General features: G+C 39.9%; 1 protein-coding gene across 7 annotated transcripts in view; it reads right to left on the bottom strand.

Moving 5' to 3' along the window:
- Positions 1 to 22,999, bottom strand: part of LOC102921033 (zinc finger protein 431) — an 89,170-nt gene that overhangs the window by 23,690 nt on the left and 42,481 nt on the right. For 3 of the 7 annotated variants that reach the window (XM_076558676.1, XM_015991374.3, XM_076558677.1), the window contains exons 2-4: positions 16,857 to 16,983; positions 16,595 to 16,655; positions 14,056 to 15,882 (exon numbers count right to left, since the gene is read on the bottom strand). The exons of 2 other annotated variants lie outside the window; for them this stretch is intronic. In XM_076558676.1, the coding sequence (XP_076414791.1) occupies positions 14,244 to 15,882; positions 16,595 to 16,655; positions 16,857 to 16,983 (1,827 nt within the window). In that variant the 3' untranslated portion in view covers positions 14,056 to 14,243. Of the gene's footprint in view, positions 1 to 14,055; positions 15,883 to 16,594; positions 16,656 to 16,856; positions 16,993 to 22,999 lie in introns of those variants that run through there. 2 more of the 7 variants (XM_015991373.3, XM_042269777.2) reach the window with 1 other exon arrangement.

The following is a 22,999-nucleotide window of genomic DNA, read 5'->3' as shown; positions in this document are numbered from 1 at the left end:
ATAATCTTGGGGTTGCCTATCATGTGCTAGAAGTTCTTGTATAGTAACTGGATAAACTAAGGTTGATTTTCTAACAACTTTGGGCCTCTCCTCTTCAGTTTTCTCAAGCAGTGGCATTGTAGGTTCTTGTCTAAATTTCACTGCCTGTGTCTGAATATTTTTTCATATTTTCATTTAAAAGTCTTTCTACAGCATGTATCTTATCAATCCACTTTTCATTTTTGTTACAAAAACAACTATAGATATTAAAGACACAATATGATTCACCAGACTGATAATTACAGTAATTATACTTGTTATTATGTTGATCTCAGTTGTCATTTATTTCATTCAGCTTCTATTTTCAAGCTATCCAAATTAGTGTCCTAATGTTATGTATTGTGACATTTTCCATCTTTAACACTGGAAAGTTTTTTTCTTTTAATATTACTTAACTTTCTCCTTGAACATTTCCCAGGTGTCTTACCAAATTTCATTTGGCCCATAACTAGAGTAATTTCTCTGTCCCTTTGTTCATTCCACCCACTGGAGTGCCAAATATTGTTTTTGACTAAATCTCAATCATTCCATTTAAGCAATAATGACTCAGGAGCCAGATGCTGAGGAAACCTGCTATCTCAGAGAGGCAGAGGAAGCAGCAAGCTGACCTTCCTCCTCAGATGACATCCCACCCAAAGACTCCCCTTTCTCTTCTGCCATCTCAAACAGAAACCTCAAATTGAATGTCCCTCTTTTCTACTTCCTGTTCATCTCTCTATATGTCCTCCTGACTCCCTCTTTCTCTCCATGGTTTTCTCTTGTTCACTTCCTGTCAATTGGTTGCTTGTCCCAATCTTGACCTATGCTTGACTTTATTTAATCCTGTTTACAATAAACAGAAAGCTCTTGGATTAAAGCTGTGTGCTAAGGCTAAGCCACATCATAACTAGAAACAGGATTTTTCAGTGAATAATACAATCTCGGGATTCACAGTATAATCAAGTATCCTTCAACACGATCAGGATCCCAAAAGGGGTGTGTGTGTTCAGGGTGATCACCTGTGATGAGAAGATAAAGAAAGAATGTTTGAGATCAGTAGATCTTGCTTAAGCAGATACTTCATGCTTGTCAGAACATGGTACAGGCATAAAGTCATGTTAGAATATTCAGTTGTTGGCTACATTGTCCCAGGTCTCACTATCTGTAAAGAGTTTACAGGGCTCCACCACCAACTATGTCCACTGCCCATCACTGAGAGAGTCTATACAGGAGCTCAATAATTAACCTATGCCACAAACTCCTCACTGGGGATACTAGGCATTGGCTTCACCCCTAATAAATGCCCCAAAGATATTCATTGGGGTTTTCTAGAAAGGGACTTTACCCCTGAGTCACAGCAATATTTCATGTTTTTTTTTTTAAATATTACATGGCAGTCATTTTTATTGCCATAACTAAGTTTTGCATCCAAAAGCTAAAACTGTCATGGGAGCCCACCTGCCTCATCCCTGCCATCACCCAGTGTTCCACACTGGTTATGTTTCCTTTTCCCAGTGAGATTATACTCTTTGGTGGATTCTTCTGATGTACGTGGCATAACAGAATTTGTAACATGTTGGGTGTAGTAGAGTAATGAGAATCACAGGGACGGAATTTAGGGAGCCATGGCATGACAGGGTTAGCTGAACACCATTGGTAAAGTCCCAAGCTGGTCTCCCAATGCATAATGAGTCCCATTTCTCACTCTGCTGGCTAGGGAAGGTACATAATTAATTCCATTCATCAATATGCTCCACAAGACTTCAGTTTACAGAAGTGAAGGATAGAGACTGAATGGCTGCACTGTGCATCCTCAATAGCTGTGGATATGCATCAACTGCATCTCTATCTACACCTAACCACACACCTCGCCACCTAAATCAGTGGTCATAGATGGCTGAAGCAGGGACCTGTCCCTTATGCACCACACCCTGGCTGGATCTAACAAGCTATCTCTCTCTCTCTCTCTCTCTCTCTCTCTCTCTCTCTCTCTCTCTCTCTCTCTCTCTCTCTCTCTCTCCCATCAACTGACTGTCCTCCACAGAACCAGCATCACCTCCACTCTCTGCAGTAAGACTGTCATTTGGCCTCTCAGTGCCTTCCCCATCCTCAGAGCTAGCCACGAGGGCCTGCTGCACCTTCAATGCCTCATTTAGCATAAAGACTTCTTTGGCAAGTTCTGTAATCTGGAGGTAGCAGGGGCTTCATGAGCGGCCACCCTGAACCATAGAGAACCCAGTGACATCTTCCCTTGGCAGCTTGGTACAGTCTCATTAATTAAAGACAAGAGCTGAGCCTACTCAGAACTTGTATTTTTATATCCCAGGTGCTAAAAATGTTCCTCTTACTTATAAATGTTTGGGACAGGAAAAAATCCAAAGAAAGAATTACTTTGTGACCATTGAAGAGATTCCAAATCACATTATTATGTTTATCAGTAAAGTATTAATGACTCACTGTAAGCCCCTTCAGCCAATGAGTGGCCAAAATCCTCCACTGAGGACCTCTAATTGCCAGGTTCCACCTGCAGAGTACTCTAACTGCTCTAACTGCTAGAATCTGTCTCCACCCTACAATGTAAAATCCCAATCTCTGGATGAAATCCCACCAATCTCCACCCTGGATAGCTCCATCCTGAAAAGTTCCACCCCCTTTCCAAGAAACTCAATATAAGCCACATGTCCACTTCAGTCTGTTGCTGTTTCTCACCCAAGTAGAGGCAGCCACCATCTTTTTTCCCCCTCCCAATAAATCTCTTGTGCGAGGCTTGTTGTTCAATATGACTTCATTGTATTCCTGGCTCTTGACTGCCAGAATACCTTTTCATCTAAGCTTCAATGCTTACATTTGGTGATGTTACTTGGATACTCTCTTCTAGTGCCTGCATTTCCCCTTATGATCTAAGTTGCACTGGCCCCCATCCCTCATTTCCAATCCACCCACAACTGACTCATCTTCTGGCTCACCAATTGCTCAGCACCCCATCTAACAGTGGCAATTAGGTACATTTTCTCTTTGGTTGGTATAAATGTTCCCTGCATCTGAGCAAGTGACCATTGAGTGTCTGACACCACTCTGGTACTCTTGGAAGTGGAAGTACCCTTGCCCATGTTCTTTAAGGCTACAGCTGACTCTCTTCACCTGATCCCATCCCACCCCCTTGGAGCTGCAATCCTGAAATTTCCTTAGGCCAAACCAGGCTGTTGTGCCCCTTCCTGCCCTCTTCTTGAACCTTCCCTCTGGAGCTGCCTGTAATTCCACAACTCCATCAGTCCCTTGCGGCTTCTTTGACCAGTTCCCCAACCCTTTCCTGTGGATGACCCTCCCCTAGAGCTTGGTTTTCTCTTGCTTTCTAGCCTCTGCAGAAGATCTATTACCAGACACTGACTCTCTGCTAGCTTAGCCAGCTAAGCTCCTGAACCCCATTGAATATGGTGATGACCCACTGAATGGCTTGGACCTCATTTGGTCCTCCTTGTGTCCTGGGAATGCCCACAACTATGGGCTGCAGTAACAGTTTCCTTTTCTCTCATTCATGGGAATTTGTCTTCCATACCCTTTAATTCCCCCTTTGTGAAAACCTCTTAGAAAACCTCCAGTCTCTCCACCTGACACTCAACCTGAAGGGCCCTAAATTTATTCACTTTTGCAATAAAATTCAGCTTCAATACCCCTTACATAATCAATCCAAGAGGCCACATAATGACATCTTAGATCATAATATTATTTAGGACCCTTACAGATACTGTGAGCAATTAGGGAAATGGAAAGATTCCCCATTCACTATTTCTCTGCTCCAAACCCTATTTGTTTTTGTCTAGTCTCTCCTCCACACCTCACACACATTGTGTAAATGTCCTGTCTTTTAAGTTAACATAGATGGATCTGTAAGTTTGCTGCAAAGTGGGATCTAGAAATGAGACCTAGCAAAGAGGGGAAGAAAGCAAAAAAGCAGGCCAGCTGCAACATGCACACACCACACACACTCTCTTCACTGACTGGTGCTTCTCTCAGCTCCCTCCTGAAGCATCATTTGCCCATAGTCAGGACTCAAACATTTCCTATCTCTAAGCCTTCTTTGTTTTCAGCTTACTAGATTCAGTTTTATAGGAATCCAGGTGTCTTTTAGGTATGAGTGGCATTAGACTGTTGTTTTATACTGTACCACTTGAAATGAAATCTGATGCTGGAGTAGGGTATGGCTCTCCCTCCTCCAGACCAAACCATGCTTGTTAAAAGGGTTCTTTCAAAAATCTCTGTCCCATATTAGAAGAGCCATCTGCTGTGTGACAGAAAAAGGATACCAAAACAAAATAAAGAGACAGACTATTACCATTATGGACTATTACTACTCATCTCATATTCTCTTGGTTTTGGTTTAACTTTGGCTAAGGTATAAATCTTATCTCAAAATTTATAAAATGTACAAACTTCCTGTATCTCAAGGTTTCTAAGCATATTGGGTCTGATTAAAATCCTGTAAAATCTGTAACAAAATGGTTAATTTAAATCTCATAACAGCATGGTTGATAGCTAAAAATCTATATAAAGGTAATCTTAAAGAAAACATTTGGCTTCCTGGCACCTTAGCTGCTATTATCCCAATGGGATGAAAGTAGCCATGCAACTGACAGCTATTGTTGCTAGAGTTGGAAAGGATGGACTTTGCCATGTGATCTCACTCTCACCTTGATAAAATGACCACATGGCATGAGCCATCCAAGAAAAAACACCTCCTAGCTGTGAGACCCAAAGCATATGATTCTTACACTATTTTCAATCACGGTAAGAAGCCTCAACCCACAGTTCCTTCTCTTCATCTCCAGCCTCTCTGGTTTCCCTTTGTCCCTTCTCAGTGACAGGCTACCCACAGTCAAGGTTGAGGCCCTCCCTGATGAGTACCCTAAATGAAGTTACAACACCCCAGAGAGTATTCTTGCTTGGGATCAGTTTTAACTTGCCTCCTGGCTGGCCACCCTTAAAGAGATAAATTATGAAAACAATCCAAGAGGTCATTCAGGACAAACATGATAACTCATTTCAATTTCTAGACCACCTTACCAAGGCCATCTTACAATATATCAATCTAGATCCCAAAACCACAGATGGAAAACAACTCATTATGACCTACTTCTTCTCCCAGGATTTCCCTGATATTAGGGCCAAATTGAAACATCTAGAGAAAGGATCCCTGACTCTACAGGCAAAAGTCTTAGCAATGGCCTTTAAGGTATGCAATAAGAGAGATGAAAACACCATAGAACAAAAATATCTGATGCTATGTAAAGGCCTTTTGGCTGACCTTAGCAACTGCTCAGGCTTCCTGGCCTCCCAAAGACTGAGAACCTCTGTGTCCTGTTTCAAATGCAGTCAGGAGGGTCACTGGGCCCAGGCCTATCTGATCCCTCATAAACCACCCAGACCATATCCAAGGTCCCATCAGGAAAAGCCTGTGGTGTTGACTGTCCCCATGTCCTTCATGGCATGGGGACATAAAGCCCAGATGGCCCATCAGCTGACCTCTTAGATCTGGTTATGGATTACTGAGGGGACCCTGACTCCGTTGGCCTGACCACTGCCATCTTTCTCTAGGAGCATCTGGTAAACATCACAGTTCAGGGTGCTCTGTCTCTCTCCTTCTGGATATGGGGGCCACCTATTTAGTCCGGATGGAGTTTTAGGGACCCACATTTTCTTTTTCTCCTCTTGTCAGGATAGGGTAACAGCTTTACCAGCTTCATCAAACCCCACCCAATGTATCACCCAGGCTCAATTCTCAGTCTCTGTCCATAGCCTCAGGGGACTTAAGCCTCTTATCTCTGATCTTTTAAAAAAGACTCTTCTATGCCCTTTGGGCTTTCCCCCAAATGGGCATACTCTCTGAAATGCCCTTCAGGGCCACACAACATGTGCATTTCCACTTACTGAGATACTTGCACTTCTCTAGCAATTTTCTCCTCTAACTGCTTTAACCATTTGTCTCTCCCCTTCTACTATGTGTCACTTTGGAGCCCCCTGCTTTGTTTAATTTTACTACAAATGCTACCCAGGTGGACCAAAATACCTTTCTCTTCAGAGCTGTAACACTTACATTTTTGGTGCTGAGTTCGGGGACTATTTCCTTAGGTATTTACCATCAGTCTTCCTCTTGGTTCATCCAGGATCCCCAACAGGTGGCTCCAACCATCCTTATATTCCAGGGTCAAATAGATCACTGAGCCACCATAAGTGCTACAAAATTGGCAACGATTAAATTCACTAACAGGAGAGAGAAGTGGTCTTTGTGTCTTCCTTAGGGAGGAATGTTGCTTCTATGTCAATGAGTCAGGTATAGTAAAAGATAAGACCTGACAACACCAAATGAATCTCCAAAAATGTAAGAAACAGCTCAATGCCTCTGGCTAGTGGCTCATTGATAATCCAATAAGGAATTGTATACTACTCTTCTTAACCCCTTCTCTTGCTTTTCTTAATCCTACTAGTTACAGCCTGCATTATAATCTTGTCTAGAATTCTTAAAAAATCCCTAACTAGACTTTTAATCAGTGGCTATTACAGGGTTACCAGCCCCCAGCTACAGAGCAAAGCCCAGAAACTCCCAATTATACCCTGATTGTGAAGATCAAATTCACCCAAAGGACTTTGACGCCCTGATTCACCAGGAAGTAGCCAAATACCTGGACATGAAATCCCACCAATCTCCACCTTGGAAAGCTCCAATTCAATAAGTTCTACTCCTTGTATCCTGTATCCTGTTCAGTTTGCTGCTGATTCTTCCCTGAGCAGAGGCACCCAACCTTCTGATTTTTTTCTCCCAATAAATCTCTTGTGTGAGGTTTGTTGTGTGGTGTGACTTTGTGGTAGTCTTTGGCTCCCAGCTGCCAGGATTGCTTTCCATCCAAGCTGTAATGCTTACACTCACTGCTCTGCCTACCTACAGCCCAAAGAAACCAGACACCACATCACCTACATGTCATCAAATACTTTGTCTACTTGGCCCTTCATAGAAAACCACCATACCTCCCCTGTCTTAGGGTCTCTGCTAGCACATCTTTGGTAACATTAGAGTCTGGAGATGCCTAGTCATGCCCTGTAACCCTTAAGTCAACTTGGATTTTATTATCAATTTAGGGGATTGACCTGTGACCTCTATACTTGTATATGTACACAAACAGCACACACAAATGATAAAACTGGGCACCACTGAGATGATTCTAGGGGTAAAGACACTTGCTGCCCAGCCTGTCTTTCTACCTGAGTTCCATCGCTGGGGCCTATTTTGGGATAGTCTTTTCACCCTGTGTAAAAATGTGTTGTGATGATTGGTATTTAAAAAGCTAAATGGCAAATAGCTAGGCAGGAGAGTATAGGTAGGACTTCCAGGCAGAGAGAGAACTATGGAAGGAAAAAGAGGTTGAACCACCAGCCAGATGTGAAACAAGTCAGACATAAAGAATAGGAGGGCAAAGCCACATGGCAGAACTTAAGTTAATTGAAATGAGTTAATTTAAGTTATAAGAGCTAGTTGGAAACAAGCATAAGCTAAGGCCAAGATTTCACAATTAATAAGAAGTCTCCATGTCATTATTTGAGGGCAGGCTGCTAGGACAGAGACTCATTATATGGACCCAAATGGTTGAAAGAGAAAATGGATTCATATAACTTGTACTTGACCTCCATACATGCAAGCCTTCACCACTACATTAATAAACACATGCAATATTAAAAACTTTATAAGGGTAGTTGGGAAACTTAGGTTCAAATCCTAGTTTATTATCCATATGCTGGCTGTGTGATTTCTGTATAAGTAGCTTAACCTCCCTTTACAGAAGTAAAGCTTTCCACACTTGTTACCATAGTTACAATAGCCATATGGTATTGTATGGTTATTGTACCCAGAATTGCTCTAGCTGAGACTCTTCCTCCTCTGTGTCTCAGTTTCCTAAATGAGAAGTGGAAGGATTTCATAATACCATGCCATCTGAGAGGCTCTTCAGTTTTGTGCAATAGTTCAGTAGGCCCTGACATTGAGCAGAAGGGAACCCTCTTTTTTTCATTCTCCTTGTCCTTGTCCAGGGACTCCTGGGCACAGCTCTGGCACTGATATTCGCACTTTACCTCTACATAGAACAACTGGAGCTGCTTGGCTATGGTCAGGTGGGCCTCAGTTGTGTACATCTCTCACTTCATAAACAATGCCTCACACTGCGTTTGTGGCTCTAGCCCACATGAAACTCTCAGAACATGTAGACCTGAAAAAGGATAGGACCTCAGCCTGTTCCTATCCTCCCATTCTGAACTGATGACATTCCACCACAAAAAAAGGTACTGGATTCTGACCTGACCCTAAGAACATTCTGATCTTGTCATGCACCTCTGGCAACTAGCTGTGTATTACTGGACACATAGTTAAGCCTCTCTGTTCCTTGACTTCCTCACTCAATAGTACAGACCTATTCTCCAGATACATAGAAGACTGAGGCCAAGTGTCAGGACTTCAAGGACTACCTTGTTATTTTAAGGTTAGCCTAGGCACTGACAGAGATGCTCTCTGAAAACACACACATACACACAATTTTGTTTAACTAATTTTTTGTTTGTTTGCAGTTTCTATTTATTTTTTGGACAGGGTCTCATTGTTGACCTAGGTATCACCAAGTCGGATACATCAATGTTTTCAGCTCAGATGGTACTTATTGGGTAGAGCACTATCCCATTATGCACCAGGCCTCTGCATAAACAGGGCATGTTGGTGAAACCTGTCATCCCAGAGTTGGAGGAGGAAGCAGGAAGGTCATGATTTCATGGTCATCCTGAACTCCATGAGCCTGTTTTAAAAACACCCCCCCACACAATGATTAACAAAAAATATCAGGGCTCAGTGGATATTGTAGCATGGTTCACCAGGTAAAATTGCTTGCAACCAAGACTGATGGACATGGTTTGATCTTTAGGACACACATGATAGAAGGAGAGGACTGGGTCATACAGGCTGTCTTCTGACATTAGAAATATAGTATTCACGTACACATACAAAGACAAGAATGATACATTAAATCTTAATGAAAGAAAAAAGGTAAGAGCTGATTCAACAGTTAAGTACCTGGTGTGGGCCACATGGTGACCATTGCTCCTTGACAATCTTCCAGCATTTTGACTTTGCAGATCACAGTTCTCCAGCATCTTTTTACTTCCATTTTTAATAATTCACACAATGTTTTAAGGGAGTTTCCTTATGCCTTTTCCTATGGGAAATTTTGTGAGGGCTTTGGTGGAAGATGAGGATGCATACACTGGAAGTTTCCTTAAAAAAAATAATTCCTTGGAAAAAAAATCCCCATCAGCAAGGAACCATAAATTGTGATAACCCTGACTACACCCACACAAGAATACCCATTGTCTTGTCCTGATTACATCAAGAATGGAGAAGTTGAAAATTTACTAACTGGACACACCTGGTCCTAAGGATGGAAGCACACTATTAAAGAGAAACAATGGGCTCGTGTCCAGATAGGCATTTAGATACTTGCTGAACTTGTCACTTTTTGCTGTAAGAAAAAATGTTGTAATAAAGTTGATGGCTGCTTTCATCCTGGAATCATTAATTCTGCTTTTAATCTTGCTTGTGGCTAAAGTATTATACAATTTTAGATTATAAAAGGTGAAACTTTTTTTCAATAAAGCGGCAGCTATTCTGATTCACTCAGATCCTGTCAGCCTCCTTCCTTCACTGACAACACACCTCTTTGGAACCTTGAACCCATTGGAGCTGGATTCTGGCAAGTACCTCTTGCAGAAAACCTGGCTCTGTTTTCAGCACCTACATGGGGGTTCACACGTGTAACTTCAAAGTTTCAAGGGATCCAATCACCTCTTCTTGCTAAATGGACAGTGGCCTGTGTGTGGACAGACATGCAGACAGATATCCATGCTCAGGATGAATTATACCTTAAAGATAGCAGGTGGCAGAAGACATTTGTGTGGAAGACCTCACTCATGTCCTCTCATGCTTGGACACCTGCCCTAACAGCTGCCTCTGTAGCCAGGTTATGTGGTCTGGCAGGGAGCCCAGACAATGTGCTCTATCTCTTACTGTCTGCACCCCAGGTAGAACAGATATCCTTAAGGTTCCCACAACCTCCCAAACAGATAAGAATCTTTGCGCATGCGTAATTATGTATTGGTAAAGATATTTTATCACATTGTATTCCTTTTGTGTACATCTGCAGGAAGGTACACACATGCCACAGTGCATTTGGCAGAAAGAGGAAAACTTGAGAATTGGTTCTCTGCTCCCATTATGTGGAAAGCAAACTTAGTTAAGTAGGGTTGGCAACAAGCCACATTATTGGCTGCTTTATCTTGCTGACTCTGAGTATACATTTTGGGAAATATGAAAGTATATGTTTACAGTATGTATCTGAGTGTGACTGGTGTGTTTATATGTGTAGGGCATGTGTGTGTGTCAGCATGGTTGACATATTTGCATGTGTGTGTAGTAGTCTTTAATGGTGTTTGGGTTTGTGGGAGTCTTGTGTGGGAGATGTAAATGCACAAGACTGCCTGTGTGAAGCTCTGGCATGTAAGGCTTGGCTTGGCACTGACAGACTTGGTCTAATTCTACCCACCCATACACTTGTAGCTCCTATTCATCTCTCTGGCTTAGCCTCTGCCCTGCCCACTCCTGAACCCTTCTTGGATGTAGCCCCACCTCTGCCAGTACTGGCTCCACCCACTTTGATGAATGCCCCCCATCAGCCCTGTCGAAATCCTCCAACTTTAGGCAAATTTCAACCCCCTTACAAATCTCCAACCACATCTAGCCTCTTTTCCTACACCAAGCCTCTGACCATACCCTGCCCAGCCTGTCTTTACACCCACACCAACAAACATTCCTGTCCCTACTTTTTCCCTCACCCACCTCCATGAGTCTATAGTCTCTATATATATTTGGCAGCAGAGGGAATGGTAATGGGAGTAGAAACCTTAGGCATTTGTGCAGTTTCTTCATATAACTTGCTTGTGTTTTCAGGACATGCTTAGCTAAATCACAAATATATCACTTCTACTTGATAATAGATTGCTTCTGTGAACATCCTAATTTATGATTTCATGGGCCAGATAACACCTAGCTCATGATGGGCAGGAAGCTCAGGTTGCATTGCAATGTGCTGTCAAATGTTCAGTTTCCAATAAGGCCCAATAGCATGTCAATAGCTGTTTCTAAAAGGGAGAATAGTTGTTGGCAGATGGTGGTAGTCTCACTCCAAGATCCAAAAGTTCTTTTCTTTGATACAACAACAGGGGACCAGCAAAGGCTCCTAAGAGCATCCCTATCTGCCACTGACATTTTGAGTAGCATCCAATTGGGTGGTACAAGTGGTAGAGAAGCCTGCACAGCAGCCTGAACCTGTTGAAGACTCTTGTTCCAGGACCACAAAAAGCTAGTAGCTTATCAAGTCACTTGGTATATGTGCTGGAATAATACTCCCAAGAGAGGAATATGCTGTCTCCAGATTCCAAAGAGCTCCATTAAATGTTGTGCTTCTTTCTTGGTGGTGGGAAGAGACAGGTACACTAACTTGTCTGTCACCTTAGAAGGAATATATCTGCATGCCACACACCAATGAATTCCTAAGAATTTCAATGAAGTAGAAGGTCTTTGAATTTTGGTTGGACTTGTCTCATCCACTGATGAGCATATGTCTTACCAATGAATTCAAAGTGGTTGCTAACTCTTGAACACATGGTCCAATCAACATAATGCCATAAAAGTAGTTTCACCAATGTGTTTTGTGGAAGAGTCAGGCAATCAAGATCCCTTCTAAGTTATGACACAGAAGGGGGAGGTAAAATATTATTGATGTAAAACTGTGAAGGAAGACAGTCCAGTGACATCTATTCTTCTATAGTTTTAAAAAGATTGGTGCATAATTAGACATTAAATATTTTGATTAGGTTGCAATTGCACTAGAAATAACAATCACAGTTCATGAGGCCAGAAAGGAATTGATAAAAGAAGTTAGCTTTCCCATGGACTCTCTTAAGTCCTCATCAAAATGGAGAAGATTCAAGATTCTATATATATTAGATTTATTAATCTAATTAGATTTAATAATAGATTAGATTTCTTAATAAATTACTCACCCCATAATTTAGGATCTTTTTCAGAAAATAGATGATATGTATCGAAAGGAGGCTTCAGTAAGGGAGCTGAGGGGACTGTCACCTGCATCCATGCTTTACTTTTGATTTTACTTGAATAAGAAATTCAACTTTTCTGCCCCTTTTACCAAATTTAAAGTTTGATCATGCAATTTAAAACATGGAGTTTCTCTCTCTCTTACACACACACACGTATACACCATCACCATACCTGGTACCCTAAGAAGGCAGAAAAGTTCCAGTCCTCCTGGACCAATAATTACAGGTACTTCTGAGCTACCTGATGTGGGTGCTAGGAACCAAATTTGGATACTCAACAGCAGCAGTACTACTGGGTTCAGTCTCCAGCTCCCAAAGATGCCATTATAACACAGAAAATGAAGATTCCCTTTACCTCTTCTACCTTCTATTACTTGTAGGTGATCAAAGTCCCAGCTACTTGGTTAATGAAGGACTAAATGGTTTTCAATCCCTTTGTGAAAGGACTACTCACATTGCTTATTTTAATTGTTAACATGATTAATGTGAATGAACTCAATGAGAGATTTAGTTGAGTAGAGAAGAGTCCACATTATGCTAGGAAAAGTTCCATAATGTGATATATACTTTTAAAAAATGTTTACTTTTATTTTATGGGAAAAGTGCTTTGCCTGCATTTATGGCTGTATTAGGGTGTTGGATATCCTGAAACAAACTGTCCTCAAATTCAGAGATATATATCCACTTGCCTATCTCTTCCAAGTGCTGAGATTACAAGAGTGCATCTCTAGATACAGGTGAGATATGTTCTTTAAATGACCTATCTTTGAATCAGATACTGAAAGAATAATATAAGTTAAAAACATAATATAATATAAACAGGAAGAACCTTTTTTAATGAGCAAAAATACTTCTTGGGATTTTTCAATGTATTAATCTGGTAAATTGTATCCTATGTTGTCAATATTTTGGTTAATTCTTTGCATTGTAAATTTCCTTCCTTTAAAAACTTTTTAATGGCTGGATGTTGGTGGCATACACCTTTTATCCCAGCACCTGGGAGGCAGAGGCAGGAAGGGTTCTTTGAGAGTCAGCCTGGTCTACAGAATGAGTTCCAGGATAGCTAGGGCTACTCAGAGAAACTTTGTGTCAAAAAAAAAAAAAAATGAACTGTGTGTATAGTGCCATGCCAGGGTGTGTTGTGGGACTTTCCTCTTTTCAACCAATGGCTTTGGGTTAAAAAGCCCTAGGGCGTGGTCTTGTCTGTGTATGTGACTGCTTAGGAGCTGAGAAGGAGGGGTTATGTACTCTCCTGGGGGTCGAAGCCAGATCAAGCAGTGGAGAGCAGCTTGGGTTTGGTCCTCATCACCCTTGGACAGAATGGCAGCTGGATCAGCAGTGGCACTTACTTGTTCCATATTCATGAGTGTGATCCCCATTTTATTCCTTAATAAATAAGTCTTCTTCCCAGACATCTGCGGATTTCTCGCATTAATGGTGTGCATGTGCCCATCAGAGGACAACTTACCGGTATCTATTCTCTCCTTTCACTATTTGAGTATTAGAGATCAAATTGAGGTAGTCAAGTTTGACAGTAAGTGCCCTAAATTGTTGAATGAACTCATTGGACCTTATTTTACCTTCAAAAATATACATGGTGTGTTGGTGTGTGAGTGTGCATACAACCCAACTGTAGCAATCAGAGAAAAGCTTCTATGATTAATATGTTCATTATCCCAGAGAATGAACTCGGGTCACCAGGCTTAGCAGCAACAACATTCACCCACTGATAAAATTCTCTTCCATTCATGTTTCTGAGAAAACGTTAAGAACAAGTATTTAGTCCTTGGAATTAGTAACATGATTCAAAAATTATGTATGACAACATAAATATGATTTTCATTTGCAAGTAGGTTTTATTATTCAAACTATCGTATGTTCCTGTATTCATCAAATGCAATATGTTTACAACTTGAAAAGGACACATTATGTTAATGGTGGAGTGGCTCTATTAATCGTACTCAAGCACTAGTTGGATATAGCTCAGTGGGATAAATGTAGGTTGAGTGCAAGTCTTTACCTCATTTATTAAGTTCATGGGGATTTTCACCAGTGTGAATTTTTTCATGATTTTGAAGTTTTGGGCAACATGTAAAGACTTTATCACACTGATTGCACTCATATGGTTGTTGTTGAGTCTGATTTCTTTCATGACTGTGAAGACGACTTTTATATGCAAAGGATTTACCACATTGACTCCATTCATAGGGTTTTTCTTCAGTCTGAGTTCTTTCATTAATTTGAAGATGATTGTTACATGCAAAGTCTCTACCACATTGATTATATCCATAGGGTTTCTCTCCAGTGTGACTCCTTCCATGTCTGTTAAAATGACTTTTATATGCAAAAGCTTTACTACATTGATTGCATCCATAGGGTTTCTCTCCAGTATGACTTCTTTCATGCCTATGAAGATCACTTTTACATGCAAAGGCTTTACCACATTGATTACATTCATAGGGTTTTTCTCCAGTATGACTTCTTTCATGTATTTGAAGATGACTGTTCTGTACAAAGGCTTTACCACATTGATTACATTCATAGGGTTTCTCTCCATTATGACTTCTTTCATGCCTGTGAAGACTACTCTTTTGTGCAAAGGCTTTACAACATTGACTACATTCATAGGGTTTCTCTCCTGTATGACTTCTTTCATGCCTGTGAAGATGACTTTTGTATGTAAAGGCTTTACCACATTGATTACATCCATAGGGTTTATCTCCAGTATGATTTCTTTCATGCCTGTGAAGATCACTTTTACATACAAAGGCTTTACTGCATTGACTACATTCATAGGGTTTCTCTCCGGTATGACTTCTTTTATGTATTTGAAGATAACTGTTCTGTGCAAAGACTTTACCACAATGATTACATTTATAGGGTTTCTGTCCAGTATGGATTATTTCATGCCTGTGAAGATTACTCTTCTGTGTAAAGGCTTTACCACACTGATTACATTCATAGGGTTTCTCTCCAGAATGACTTCTTTTATGTCTTTGGAGATAACTGGGACATGCAAAGGCTTTATCACACTGATCATATTCATACCTTTTCTCACTAGTATGAGTTCGACTCACTAAATGAAGACTGTGAAATGTTAAAGCTTGGCCACTTTCACTATATACATAGGGTTTTAATTCCAAATGTGTTCTTTGGTGTACTTTTATAGAGGAATCAGATCTAAAAGATTTATCAAGTTGATTATATTCATAGAGATCCTCTTCATTATTGGTTGTTTTGTATGTTTGAAGATACCTGTAATGGTTAAAGCCTTTAGTAGATGGCTCACACTTATTATTTCCTCTTCCCACATGATTCTTTTTATATCTTTGAAGAGAATTCAGAGTTTTACCATACTGATTGCATGCATAACATTTTCTTAGACTGTGAGTCACACCACATGTGCAAAGCAAACCAGTATAGACAGATAAATTTCCATATTTCTTGTAGTCATAAAGTTTTTCTTCAATGTGTGTTTGTTGATATATTCCCACTGAAGTTGGAAAACCAATTAACTGTAAACTTGTACCACAGTCATATCTTCTCATAGTGGGGACTACTACATATTTTCTAACTGTTCTGAGAGAGACAGAAGAACAATACATTTTTCCACATCCTGTATGCTCACATGGCTTGTATCCAGAGTGACAGATGATATACCTATTAAAGGAAGAATAACAAATAAAAGGTTTACACATTGCAGTCACATAGTCTAATGTTTTGTGTCTCATACAGGTGTGGTACAGTGATTCAGGTTTCTTCACCAAGACAGTCTCCTTGTCTCTCATAAAGTGCTTCACTCACTAAAATATGCTGTCACTCACTTCAAGTACTTGAGGAACACTAGCTTTAATATGAAAAATTTACATATAAAAGTTCTTAGACATACACTAATCCCCTTATCAATGTGAATACCTTTTATGATAATTGAATCATATGAAAATAAGTAGACAGACAGACACCTTACAAGATGACTCTCATAAGACCATGATTTAGTTGTGACATGTTATGGTGTGTTTCCTGGTTTTGTCCTTAAAGAAATGCTTTGCAAACCATGATCAGCTACCTAACACTGGAATATATAATGTTGTGAGAATTTAATAATCATCACAGAGCTGTGCTTATTTACACTGTTATTTTTCATTAAAAGTTAAAGGTAGCTGGGTGGTAGTGGCATATGCCTTTAATCCTAGCACTGAGGAGACAGAGGCAGGTGAATATCTGTGAGTTTGAGGCCAGACTGGTCTACAGAGTGAGCTTTAGGACAAGCTCTAAATCTGCACAGAGAAACCCTGTCACAGAAAAAAAATGATCAGGGTACATTAACATTTCTTCAGAGGTCAATATATATTAGCTTACATATAAAAATTACCTTCCATGTCTTCTAGAACTTTGACCATGTTCTTTAATATTGGTGTCTTCCCATTTATACCCTAAAATACAGTACCAGAAAATATATATTACTAGAAATTAGGAACAAATGAAATTATTATCTTTCATGAACCTTTGAAAAAAATGCATGATTTATTTACCAGATTCTTCCTCTTTAACATTCAAAATTATAGGAGAGTACCAATGTACAAGGAAGAGTTATCCTCTTAAGTTAAAAACTGACAGAAAGCTCACATTCTTACCTATAATAGTGAGGTTCCAGTAGGTTTCTTGCATCACATCTTTGTAGAGTCTCTTCTGGGAAGGATCCAGCAAAGCCCACTCTTCATGAGTGAAGTTCACATGCACATCCTCATACGTCACTGCATCCTAAAGTATCTCATATATATACATAATAGAAATGTTGAGACTGTCCGCATTGCAAACGTACACTTCACTGAGAATATATTTACATAATTCTGTGTGCTTCATACAGTCTATAACATGGGTCATAGAATTTCAAATGCAGTTACCAACCCATTTTAAAAAGAAACAAGCCGGGCGGTGGTGGCGCATGCCTTTAATCCCAGCACTCGGGAGGCAGAGCCAGGCGGATCGCTGTGAGTTTGAGGCCAGCCTGGGCTACCAAGTGAGCTCCAGGGAAGGCGCAAAACTACACAGAGAAACCCTGTCTCGAACCCCCCCCCCCCCCAAAAAAAAGAAACAAAAAAGGATATAGATATCTTCCATTTCGTTGCCCAATGAATAGAATAGGCAATGCAAGAGAAATGCCTATATATATACAGAGAGGCATGGGAACAAAGAGTTTATCAAAATTATTAAGTTCAAAAAAGGGTAGACAATATAGGTGTGGTGGTGCACATCATTAATCCCAAATCTCAGGAGGCAAAGGCTATGTGATTACCAAGCCAGCCTAGTGTATGTAGAGATTTCCAGGACAGCCAAAGGTACATAGTGAGACCCTGTCTCAAAGGAAAAAACAAACAAAAAATAGAAAGCACTCAGGGGCTTACTTGAAATGCCTCCACAGAATTAAACATTCATTCCAATTTTGTACTTATTTATCATAAACTGGAATGACATCTATTAAACTATAAAGCTAATAATTTCTACAAAGAAAAGCATTTTAATAAGTTTTTGACTGACGGATCAAAGAGTTCTCAGCAACATTAGTAAAGTAAATGCTGACCCTAAAATAATAAAGCAATAAAAAGTGATGGCGTATATAAAGTTTAGTTAAGAGGTAATATCACCTCCAGCTTTTGAAGAGGTCCTAGATCAATGCCCATCACTCGGCGTAGGTTAAAAACTATTCTCAACATCAGGTCAAGGGAACCCAGTGCTCTCTTCTGATGTCAGTAAATATCAGACACACAAGTGATACACATCCATATATATGGACAAAAGATTCAGACATTGGAAAAGTTAAAAAATGTAAAAACATACACAAAGTTAGGGACAATGTTACACACCTGCAATTAATTCCCTGACTCAAGACATTACAATTAATTTCATGAATGCATACATTCTTGTTCTGAAAAGTGATACGCTCTGCCAAAGTTTATAAGTCATGATACAGGTAAAATTCAGCACAAGAGCAAATACTTGACATGTACAAAAACCTAATTCAATCAGCCGAAATTATAAACATAAAAATATCACACAAGAAAAATAGATTAACAAGGAAAGGCAATGACTTTTATTTTACCTTACATTATTTAGGAATGGAGTCTCTAATGGTGGTGATGGAATGGCTACATGAGAAGGAAAGGGGGCTGCTCAGTTTCAACCACACAAGGAAGTGTGGTGATGGGTGTAACCACTCAGAACCCTTCCACAGAGACTACATTACTCTGGAAGGGCTCCTCCTTCTAAGGGCTTCATAAGCCACCAACGAAGGTCATACACCAAAGACAAGGGCTCAAATACAGTATGTTTTTATTCCACCCACATTTTGACACAGGACACAATAGGCTCACAGTAAATCCACCATCATGAAAATTGCATTTAATCTAAATCAAGAATCCTATATTATGTAATAGCCCATACACTGTTGGAATGTCTAAAGTTTCTTCTAACACTCAATGCAAACTCTTGAGTGTGACATCATGTAGTGTGAGACACAAGTTATATCTACCCAACACACAATGGTACAGAATATACATTTCCCTTTCAAAGAATTAGTGAAAGAAGACAAGTCTGAAACCCTACAGGGCTAATACCAAACCCTGCAGCTCTGTGTCAGACACCAAGGGCTTCAGGTTCAAAGGGCTTAGATGGCTCTTTATCTCTACAACTTCTCTGCAATCTCTCTCTTTGACTACTTCCACTTCTTACATGCACCCATGACAGGTGTCTCAAAGCTTGGGAATCTCAACATACTGTTACCTAAAACTGCAAGCCAGGCTTTATCTTCATGGCTTCATGAAGGAAGTTTCATAGTCTCCTCACTAGGGCCCAGGAGCTCTAGACCAAACACTAAGAGTGCAGGTTATTATTATGATTGAGACAGGATGTCATATAGCCACAGCTAACCTTGACTGCAATTTGTAATCTAGATAACATTGAACTTGATCTTCTTTCCTTAATTTTCAAGTGTTAGGATTATGGGCAACATCCACTACTCTGGTTAAAGTGGTTGGAGCAGGACTTCCTCATTCATTGACACAAAGGAAATAAGGGATACATGAGAACTGACCATTCCTTGCATAGGAAAAAACAGGTGCAAAGCCCCTGAGGTTATAATGTGCTTGACAACCCACAGGACTGAAGCATGGTTACAGCAGAATGAACAGAGAGCTAGGAAAAACAGTGGATTTGTAAGGAGCTGATTTCCCAAGGACCTTCACCATCAGGCCTTCAGTTGTGAAAATTAATAATGTGTATAGTAACATGATCTAATTTGTTGTTTAGATCTGATACTTTACAGATGGCTCAATGGTAAAGATCACTGTTGACTCTTCTAGAGGATCCAGGTTTGATTCCTTGTAACCCCATGAAGAATCAATGATCAGTAACTCCAGTTCCAGATGCTTCAATGCCCTCTTCCGGCATTCTCAGACTGCAGACATGTACATACTACACGGTCATATATGAAGGTAAAATATCCATACCAAACCATAAAACAATAATTTACAAAAAAAGAAAGATCTGATACTGAGTTAAAAGATAAATGTTTGCAGCAGAGAAAAACAATGAAAGCATGAAATTTGCAGGCAAATGGATGGAACTAGAAAAAATCATCCTGAGTGAGGTAACCCAAACCCAGAAAGACAGTTATGGTATGTACTCACTCATTGGTGGATTCTAGATATAAAATGAACAATCAGACCACAACCCATAGAACCATAGAGGCTATATATATAGCATGGAAGTCCCTAGGACGACTGTGGCATATAATAAATCTCAGTTTTACTCAATTATTGAAAAAAAATAGCCAAATGAATGGAAACACATGAACTATGAACCAAAGACTGAGGGGCTCCCAGCTGGATCAGGCCCTCTGAATAGGTGAGACAGTTGATTGGCTTGATCAGTTTGGGAGGCATCTAGGCAGTGGGACCAAGTCCTGTGCTCATTCCATGAGTTGGCTGTTTGAAACCAGGAACTTATGCAGGGACACTTGGCTTAGTCTGGGAGGAAGGGACTGGACCTCCCTGGACTGATTCTACCAAGTCGATCACAGTCCTCGGGGGAGGACTTGTCCTGGAGGAGGTGGGAATGGAGGGTGGGCTGGGGGTAAGGGGAGGGCGTGGGAGGGGGGAGAATAGGGGAACCCATGGCTGATATGTAGAACTGAATGGTATTGTAAAATAAAAAATATATATCACAAAAAAAAAATAAATAAAAAAAAAAAAAAAGAAAAAAAAAAAAAAAAAAAAAGATAAATGTTTGAAAAATTAGAGAATTTGAGGGTGATTACAATCATACCACCTGGGGCCAAAGTGGTTACCAGCACTTGATGCTCCTCCAAAATGACCTGGGTTTGGTTCCCAGCACCCATGTGGTCACTCACAACCACTTATAACTCCAGTTCTAAGAGATCTGACTCTTTTCTGGTCTCCATGGGCACCGGGTGTACACACTGTACACAGGCATATAAGCAAGAAAACATTCATACATAATAAAATTATAATTTAAGTCCTATTAAAAAGAAAAAGAATAAAGGATCTGAAGCTGTAGCTTAGTTGGTAGCATACTCATCTAGCATGCATGAATCCCTCAGTTCAATTCCTATTCCACAAAGGGGATAAGGATCAGGATGCCTGTAATCATCTGGATAACAATATTACCGAGCACCTGAGACTGCTTGGTGGGCATGTTTCACTAAATGTGACTGTACAGATGCTTTTGAAACTAAATAGACAAGTTGATGAGGCCATGATAGTATTAAAAGTTGTCATTTCTGAATTAAAACAACAGTTAGATTCCCTTATGAAAATGACCCTACAAAACTGAAAAGGCTTAGACTTACTTATCATGACATAAAGGAAACTATGTATGGCTTTGGAAAAATGTGTCATTTCTATGCTAATTGATCAGGAGTGGTTTTTAAAAATATTGCCATGGTTGGGAACATGACTGATAGTCTCTGTTCTCTTGGTCCCTCTGACTAATTACTTTGATATCAGCACTGACTAAGCCTTTTACTTACATTCTGATTGGAATAATGTTGGGGCCCTACATGTTAAACTAAAACAGAATGAGTCCATGATTTGACTCATTAAGTTCATTTGGGAATGTAATAGGCCCCTGATTTTAGTAAGCCCCTATGCCTTAGCACTTCCATGATGGAAGTGCCATTCAGGCTGCAAAACAGCACATAGACATCACCACCTTGAAAAACAAAAAACAAAAAACAAAAAACCCCACAAAGGCCTAATCCATCAAAGTCCATATTTATGGGAAGTCTATGAACACAGCAACCTTACTTTTTAGTCTGTAGTTCTGCTTCTGGCTAACCATTCTTGTTAACTGATGTATGTCAACCCAGAACAGGGATTTTGTGATTAAAAGCTCATTCTGAAAGAGGACTGGGATCTAGAAAACCCATTGTACTAGCAGGCCAGATAATAAAGACCTTCTATTGGCTTACATTCATGTCCCAGCAGTATTCTCTGGTGAATACCCCACCACAAGTACCTCATGGAAGGAACTTTCTCCAAAACTGATCACATATTCAGACACAAAGTAAGTCTCAACATATACAACAAAATTTAAATAACTTCTTGCATCCTGTTAGACCACCACAGATTAAAGTTAAATATCAACAATGGCAGAAGCATCAAAAAGCTTACAAACTCCTAGAACCGGAACACCTCTCCAATGAATGTAAAATGGGTCAAAATAGAAACAAAGAAATTAAAGACTTTCTAGAAATAACTATACAACAGACTGAATGCTTTATCAAGAACTATGTCTATTACTCTTTAATTTAGCTTAACTTGATTTACATAGGATATGTACAGAATGCAGAGAGATAATATGTAAAAATATTACACAAAGAACCTTAGCTCTATTGCTATGAAGAAGCACCGTGACAAAAGCAAATTAAATAATGGAAGGCTTTTGATTTGGGGATTGAGTGTTGTAGAATGATATTTTTGTACACAGTAAATATGTATTACTCTCATCGGCTAATAAAAAGCTGATTGGCCAATGGCTAGACATGATTTTCGGGACAGAGAAAATGCTAAGAAGAGAGTGGAGTCTCAGGAGTGAGGAGGAGACACCATAAGATACAGAGGGAGCAGGATGGAAAATACATACATGTGGTAAATGAGCCACAGGGCAACACAAAGATGAACAACGGGTTAATTTAAGTTATAAGAGGCAGCAAAAGACAAGTGTAAGCTATTGGCTGAGCATTTATTATTAATATTGGGTCTCAGTGTGGTTACTTGAGAACTGACTGGTTGGAAAGAAAAGTCTGCCTACAAATGGTGCCCAGTGTGGGACACCTACATCCACATAAGACCTGAGAAATCTTCACAAAGGTTCTAACCACTCAAAAATGGTGCAAAATGTGGCTTCCTAGTCTCATATCTCTTATGCTTTCCTCAGTACTGAGATGTGTCTCCAAGCTGGTCCCTATGGGTTTGAGCCCCCAGTGCAGGCCCCTCCAGAGCAAGCTCTGCCAGCATGCCATGAACTAAGCCACATGGTGGGTTTAAGTTTTCCTCATGCTGAGAGAAAAGATTACAGTTACATAGTAAAGACAGATCCAGATGGAAAAAACTCTAAATGGGTTAAGGTATGTTTAAAAAGGTACATAGGCTTTGGAGAAAAAAAGAGAAATTATATACAGTCATAGAAAAAATAGTTTAAAAATAAAAAATAGTGTTTATATAAAAAATAAAGTAATATAAAGAAAAAAGCTACATAA

The sequence above is a fragment of the Peromyscus maniculatus genome, chromosome 22, assembly GCF_049852395.1.
Source record: "Peromyscus maniculatus bairdii isolate BWxNUB_F1_BW_parent chromosome 22, HU_Pman_BW_mat_3.1, whole genome shotgun sequence".
In the NCBI taxonomy this organism is placed as follows: domain Eukaryota; kingdom Metazoa; phylum Chordata; class Mammalia; order Rodentia; family Cricetidae; genus Peromyscus; species Peromyscus maniculatus.
The sequence above is the reverse complement of the archived record's forward strand: the minus strand, read 5'-3'. Positions and strand labels throughout refer to the sequence as shown.